General features: G+C 44.1%; 1 protein-coding gene across 1 annotated transcript in view; it reads left to right on the forward strand.

Annotated features, from left to right (window-relative positions):
• SCUBE2 (signal peptide, CUB domain, EGF-like 2) overlaps positions 1–6,712 on the forward strand; it is a 58,494-nt gene extending 51,782 nt beyond the window's left edge. Inside the window, exons 22-23 of the mRNA XM_012725200.1 lie at positions 944–1,023; positions 1,949–6,712. Of these exons, the coding sequence (XP_012580654.1) occupies positions 944–1,023; positions 1,949–2,101 (233 nt within the window). The 3' untranslated portion in view covers positions 2,102–6,712. The remainder of the gene's footprint in view (positions 1–943; positions 1,024–1,948) is intronic.
• The last annotated feature ends 831 nt before the right edge of the window (positions 6,713–7,543 follow it).

Here is a 7,543-nt window from a genome sequence, read left to right on the forward strand (position 1 = left end):
TCTACTACCCCTAGCCCCATTTAAAAAAGAGAGGGTGGGTAAGACTCTTGATTGCTATTATTGTTTTACACAATACATGGACTGAGAGAAACACAGGGGGGAGAGAGAAGGGAGAAAAGCGGAGAGGGAAAAATGTCTGCGTGAGCTATTGGAAAGTGAGTCATGAGGACAGGAGCCTGGGTCCTCCTAGGGTGAGAGGCCAGGGAAGAGGGGGCAGGCAGAGGAGTCTTAGATGCAGCAGCCAGTAGGGCAGGAGGGAAAGGAAGCGTGTGTTATCCCAGGAGCTGAGTGAAGAAGTGGAACAAGCAGAAGGGGGCAGGCAGGTACAGTCATACTGAGGTATCACAGCAGATGAGGACAGAATTGACCTTTGGGACTTAACTGGTGACCTTGCAGCAGATTTGAAGGAGTGTTGGGGCCAAAGCTGGCTGGACTAGGTGTAGGGAAGAAAGAAAGGAGAATCAGAGACAGTAAATGTTGATCATGCATTTAAGGATATTGCTAGAAAGGGAAGCCAAGATAGAAGATGGAAAGAGAAATAAGATCAGAGAGGAATTTTTTTGGGGGGCGGGGGAATCAGAGACCGCATGTTGGCATGCTGATAGGAAAGAACAATGGAAAGAGAACATTTTATCTTGTAGGATGGGAAGGGCAGAATTGTTGGAAAGTACTGTTGATTGTTGGGCAGAGTAGAGGGATGGGCCTTGACGAGTTGCATAGCGTTCAAGTGAGGGAGAAGGAAACAGGAGGGATGGCTGCAGGTCCTGTAGGCGAGGGCATGTGATGGTGGAACCTGTGCCGTTCTCTCCTGGTTCCCTTCCCATGGTCAGAGTAGCCTGGTTCTGATAGCTATAGAGGGGGCATTTCTTGGAACCTGAAGAATGAGAGTGAGCTTGGAAATAACTAAGCACACATCCACAAGATATGTCCTTTCTTCCAACAGAGGACTACCAGGAACTCATTGAAGACATAGTTCGAGATGGCAGGCTCTATGCATCTGAGAACCATCAGGACATACTTAAGGTGAGTACGTGTCTAATCTGGGAGATGGCATTGGCCACAGAGATCCCAGGCACCACAGGGGCTTCCTCTTGCTCTGTATTGCCACCTTTCAGGCATTGAGTCTGCTCTGGGCTGAGATCAATTTTATCTCTTCTCCAGATTTAAAAAAAAATTCATCTATTTTTAGTGCTGTCAAATGAAGTTGTATATTTAAATACATTTTCATTTTTGGAAATATATGGAGGAGCAGCAGGAAATGTGCTTGTCATAAATCCAAGCAAGCAGCATATACTGTTTTCAAGTTCCTTGACCCCTTGTTTATCCTGCAAATCCAAAGTTCACCAAATTTTAGCTACTTAGAAGTAATCCATCAATAATCACTTATATGAGGAATATAGGGAAACCAAACATAGGTTTTTAAAAAAAAGACAAAACTTGTAGGCACTATAGATGTGAGGCTTAAAGCAGGGGAGGGGGAGGAGAGGACTCAAAACAGGGGTGGGACGAGTACAAGGGACCGTGGTGATGGTTCACCAGTGATTTGGTGGTGGGATATTTTTGGGGACTACACCATTTATGGGGAGAAATCACAATTGTAAAAGTATGGACAATTATATTAAAAATTTTAAATTAAAAAAATGACATAATCATCAATAAGGACTTATATCACTAGCTCAATAAAGAGTCCCCAATCCCAGTGTGCTATCTATCTGGTTGGGAAAAGGACAATTTTTTTTGTTTTATAAATTAAATTTTCCCTTTTAAAGTAATATATGCTTACTGTAGGTAATTATGTAAAATAAAATTTGGAAAAAGATAAAGTTCAGAGGAAACAATTTTTAGTCTTTTTCAGCTATAGTCTAAAGCTGGTCATTCTAGTTCTAGTGACAAAATGTCAGAATGTTGAAATATTCTGGGTCAGTAACAAGTATTCTGGTCTTTTTAGGATAAGAAACTGATCAAGGCTCTGTTTGATGTCCTGGCCCACCCGCAGAACTATTTCAAGTACACAGCCCAGGAGTCACGGGAGATGTTTCCAAGATCCTTTATTCGATTGCTCCGCTCCAAAGTGTCCAGGTTTTTGAGGCCTTACAAGTGAGCCTGCCCCATGCCACCCTTGCAGTGTCCAGCCGGGGGCTGGTGGGACACAGCACCTGCTTCTGCAGCCAGCGTGGTTGGACATTGCTGCCTCCAGTAGCAGTGACTCGTTAGAGTTCAATTTTTGTAGATAATACAGATATTTTGGTAAATTGAACTTGGTTTTTCTTTCCCAGCATTGTGGATAGGCACAAGAATGGTTTGAGTGGCACCTGCTTCTCACTGCTGTGGGCAGACGTGCTGGACACATCCAGGGCAGGCTGAGAGGACTTGAGCCAGTTTAGGTGAAGCTCACCTGTCCTTGGTCCTTACTGCTCTTCAGCGGGCCTGGGATGGAAAGGAGGCCACAGAAGGGGCTGCCTGTCTAAAACCTTAGCTTGCTCCAGCTCAGCTTCTCCCTAAGATGCCCTCTGCACTCAGTGGGGACTCTGGCTAGGCAGAGTAGTGAGGAGGGAGGATGGGAGTAAGGGAGGAGAGGAGGGAGGACGGGCCCTTTGACCCACTTGAGACCTGGGAAGACTGTATTTCTTCAGTTTTCTCCTGCCGCTGTGACCTAGGCGCCCTGGAGTTTCAGCTCTAAGTAGTGAGCATTAAAAAACACTTAAAACAGGAAGAACTAGAAATAAAAAGATAAAAATTAGGTACTTCTACTGATACAATACCATAGACCTAATGACAACCTTCCTCATCGCCAGCTTCTACCTTGTCGTGAGTACCCGAGCCAGCTGTGGTGCCCTTGGCTATGCTTTTAGACACTGTCTGTTCTGGGCACTGAGTTAGGGCTTGGAGTTCAGTCAGGTGTGGATGGAATCACCTAGGTCATGGAAAGGAGATTCTCAAATCCTGAGTCAGTACTGCCGAGGGTCCTATTGGGCTTCCTCCATCAGGGAGCCCAAGATGCAGCCTGCAGACCAGGGGGCATGTTTGCCTCTGCCCCCACCCTCTCCTCCAGAACCCCCACCCCAGCCTGAAAAGTCAGAGGCTGACTCAGCACCAAGGCTTGAAAGGCCTTGTGAAGAGCGTGCCAGTCAGACCCCAGAGCAGCCAGGTCTTGTCACTTCTCGTCTGCAGGGCGGGGCCTCACAATCATTTTCTCCCGCAGGAGCTTGAATTTTCAGTATTACTGAATTTAAAAAAATTTAAATCCACGGGAAAAAAATTCTCATTAAAGCCAATAAAAAAGTCCTCTCAAACAAGCTGCCATTTCCCTAGTGATTAGCCTGTCTCCCTTTAGTGTTCTGTTATTTTAGTAAACTAAAGTGTGTACAGAGCTGCAGAATCTCTTTAAAAAATTCTACAAATATTTTTGAAGAAAACAAGGACAATTTCATGATTGTGAACTTAGTTTTCACCTCAGTGGGTTTCTTTTTTAAAACATTAATAGCATTGTCTTTTTCAAAAGCCTCCATCAAACTTTTTATTTGGATGGGTCCTAAATACCCATTATCAAATTTCTCTGAAAAAAATATAAACATTTTCAAATTATTTAAAATAAGCACATGGTATTTATAATACTGAAACTTGGCCTGTATTTCTGAGTCTAACTGTGTGATGAAAACTCTAATCTAATCTAGCCTGAATGACTGACCAGACTGATGAGGAGTTGGAGCCAGCTGTTCAGCACTATCCTGTCTCAGCATATTAGTCTCTTTCTGCTCACCACTGCTGATTTCACAGAAAGGCCAGGAATGGAAATACATGGGTGGGTGGAAGTAGGCTGTGTAAACCTGATTTTGCTGCCACATTCTCTGGGAGCAGGCCAGTGCACCAGAGTTGTGGTCCTGGTCCACGCCCCAACCTCTGAGGCCCTCCTGAAACTTCTGAAACTTCCTCCCTCTATCCACCAATGATCCTGTTGGGGTGACTGTGACTACCTGCTAGGTCTGCAAATATGGAACACTGCTGTGTGCCAGGCACTGTTCTAGGTCCTCAGTGAGACAGACAAGGTCACTGCTCTCACAGAGCTTATATTTTAGAGGGCGGAGACAGACCAAGAACAAACAAGTCAACCCAGAAAATGTCAGCTAGTGGTAAGTGCCATGTTTTAAAGTAAAACAAGTTAATGTCACAGATGGATATGTGGCTGCTTTAGAATTGTGGACTGTGAGTAGCCTCTCTGGGAAAGTGACCTTTCAACTGAAAACTAAATGGCAAGAAGGAACCAGACTTGTGAAAAACAGGGACAGAGCATTCTAAATAAAGGAAAACCCCATGCAAAGGCCGCCAGGCAGGAACAAAAGGTGTGTGTGTCACAGACAAGAGAGAAGGCAAGTGGTATGAGATGAGGCCAGGAAACCGGACACTTCAGTGTTGGAGTCCAGAATGGGAGATTGATTTAATTCTAAATATGTTGTGAACCTTTGGAGAGAGGTGAAGCAGAAGAGTGGGATGATCTGATTTATGTTTTTAAAAGATAGCTCTGTTTACTATAAAAAGAATGGATTTTTGGGAGCCAAGCATGGAAGCAGAGAGCAGTTAACAGCTATCACAGCCAGCCACACCATCATCCAAGTGGGAGACAGGGTTGAGGGGGAGCATAGTAGAGGCGAGAGGAGGTGTGGGGACATTGTGGTGGAAGAATCAACAGAACTCGCTAATGAGAATTGGGTAGAAGGGGAAGGGAAAGACCGTGACTGAAGGTGACTGCTGGTTGCCTGAGCAAATGGCAGATGGAGAAAACGGTAGGGGGCAGATTGGAGACATGTGACAGTTTTAGAACACGTCCATGATTCTTTGATGCGTCCATGGGAAGTTGGGGGTCTCCCCTCCCATTGAATCTGGGCTCTGTGGTTGCTTGATTAATATTATATGGCAAAAGTAACATTTCACTAGTTTCTAAGCCCAGGTATTAAGATACTGGCAATTTCTACTTCCTTTTCTTGGTAAATGCACACTGGAAACTCAGTTATCAAGCCTCCAGGAAGCCATTACAGCTTGTGAAAAGCTATGTGGAGAAGAACCAAGGCCCTCACCCACAGCCCAGCTGAGCTCCCAGGTGACAGCTGGCAACACCTGCTAGCTGCCATGTGAGTGAGCCATATTTGGAATGTAATCTAGAGCCCCAAGTCAAGCCACCCCAACTGCACAAAGCAGTCCCCACAGAGTAGTGTCAAAATTACAGACTTGTGAGCAAAATTCAAATGACTATTGTTGTTTTTAAGTCAGTAGGCTTTGAGTTTCTTATGTAATAATTAGAGACTGGAAAAGAAGACCAGGAGTTCAACTTGACCATTCTGAGATGCCAATTAAATATCAAAATGGAAGCGTTCAAATAGGCATCTGGGTATAGGAGAGGTAAGGGCTGAAATAATAATTTTAATGCTACAGAATACAGACTTGAGGTCAGTTGAGGTCAACTAAAGAAAGAATACAGGTAAAAGGGCAGGAAACTGAATTTTGAGATTCCCTGAGTGGGTATAGAAAATGGGACCATTTGCTGCTTATTGAGGAAACAGAAAGAGGACAGAGCTGAATTTCACCTTTCTAAGAGAGCTAGTTCTAGGGGTAAACTCTGAATGGGAGTGGAAGCTGTACAAGTCCTTCCTTCCAGCTGTGGATATTGTTCTTGAGCCATTCACTGAAGCTGTGCTGATGGATTTAGCAACATTTCCCTTGAGTTTCCAATGCTAATAAAAGAGTGTTTGCCTTTTCACACTAACAGATGATTATCTTCTCTTTGGAAAATTGCTTCCTCTGAATCATTCTCTGAGCTGTTAAGTGTGTCGTCTGTAGGTACTCATTGGATTTAGGTTGGCAGGTGATTTTAAAATTGTCATGTGGTAACTCAGAAAAAGCAACAGCTGTGCCTCACAAAGCCAGAACTCACTGCCTTCAGGCTGATCTTTATGGAAAGATGTACCAGGGCTGTTGCCCGCCGCAGACTGTGGCTGTTGAGAGCTATGCATTGGGAACCCAAGGACCCACGCTGTGCTCAGCCTCTATCTACTACTCAGTCCAGAAGAGTTGCCTCTTCCTAGGGCTGTCAGCTTCTCTGCTTCCTTTCATGCAGCAGGGTGGGTGGTGAGTCTCACCCAGGTATTGGGTCACCCTTAGCTAGTATTGAGAGATTAATGGATTAGGTGAGCCTGGAGTAAAGTGGCTCATCATCAGGTAGAGAGAGCCTTGTTATCTGTGGTTTTTCTTGCTAGGAAGACAAGCTGCCTTGGAATCTAGACCTTGGCCATGGCTAATGGAAGCCTGTCACAGGAAATTTGAAGACTTGGTGAGGTTTCCTTTTCTGTGACATCTTCTACCTTAGTGTCTTGTGAACCCAGCTTAGGGTTGTCCTGAATATTTATGGTACTCTACTTCTTTCTCCCTTGGAGGGGGGGTGTCCTGATCAGTCTGCAGAAGACCATCCTCAGGGATTTAATGGCCCAGCAAGGCTGCCCCTGTAATCAACAGTCACAGAGATGTAACTACTCAGTATTGATCACTTTCTAGAGAACATAGTAGGCTCAAAATACAGTAGTCCCCCTTACCCTTGGGGGGTACATTCCAAGACTCCCAGAAGATGCTTGAATTCATAAATAATGCCATAGTCTATAAATACTATGATAGTTTAATTTATAAATGGGGCACAATAAGAGATTAACAACAATAACTAATAAGATAGAAAAATTAATTATAACAGCATACTGTAATAAAAGTTACATGAATGTGGTATCTCTTAAAATATCTTATTGTACATAATGGTGTTGGACAGTGGTTGACTGCAGGTAACTGAAACCTCAGGAAGTGAAAGCAAGATTAAGGGGGACTACTGAGGATGTAGAAAATGTTCTACATTTTCCCACTAGTTCACAGGCAGGTTGCTCTTACTAAATAAAAGGGATGCAAATGAATCCACTTACAGCAAGCAATGACAGCAACTCAACATTGGTTGTCAGAATACCTCTTTAGGGGAATGTGATTACAGACCTTAGTTATGAATCAGTATATAGTGTAATAGTTGGCCATGTGTTTGCTCATCCACTCATTTAGGCATTGTATTTATTGAGGGCTTACTAAGTGCGAGAGCTGCTGATACTGTGGTGAGCAAAATGAAGTCTGCTCTTATGGAGTTTAGATTTTAACTGGTAGAGACAGAAAGTCAACATATGATCATATATTGTAACGTCAAATGTGATCAGGGTTATAAAGAAAATAAAAGTACAGTAAAAGAATAGAGCATGAGGGGTAGGAGCGGGTGAACTCATCATTGGAGTAATCTACTCCCCTCCGAGAGCACTGATTCCTCACTGGCAACTCTGGCAGCTCTGGTGCTGGTAAGCTCTGCTCAGTCAGCAAGGACATGACAGTTCATTTGACCACATGGATCAAATCTCCAAGGTGTGAACTAGTCATTTTGTATTTCCCAGAACAGGCACCACCTCGTTGGCAAGTGCAGTGGACTTGTGTTTCAGCCATCCCAGGCCTTGGAGCTTAAATGCCCTAATTCAAG

This window comes from Condylura cristata, unplaced genomic scaffold (assembly GCF_000260355.1).
Source record: "Condylura cristata isolate star-nosed mole 26May11 unplaced genomic scaffold, ConCri1.0 scaffold00015, whole genome shotgun sequence".
In the NCBI taxonomy this organism is placed as follows: Eukaryota; Metazoa; Chordata; class Mammalia; order Eulipotyphla; family Talpidae; genus Condylura; species Condylura cristata.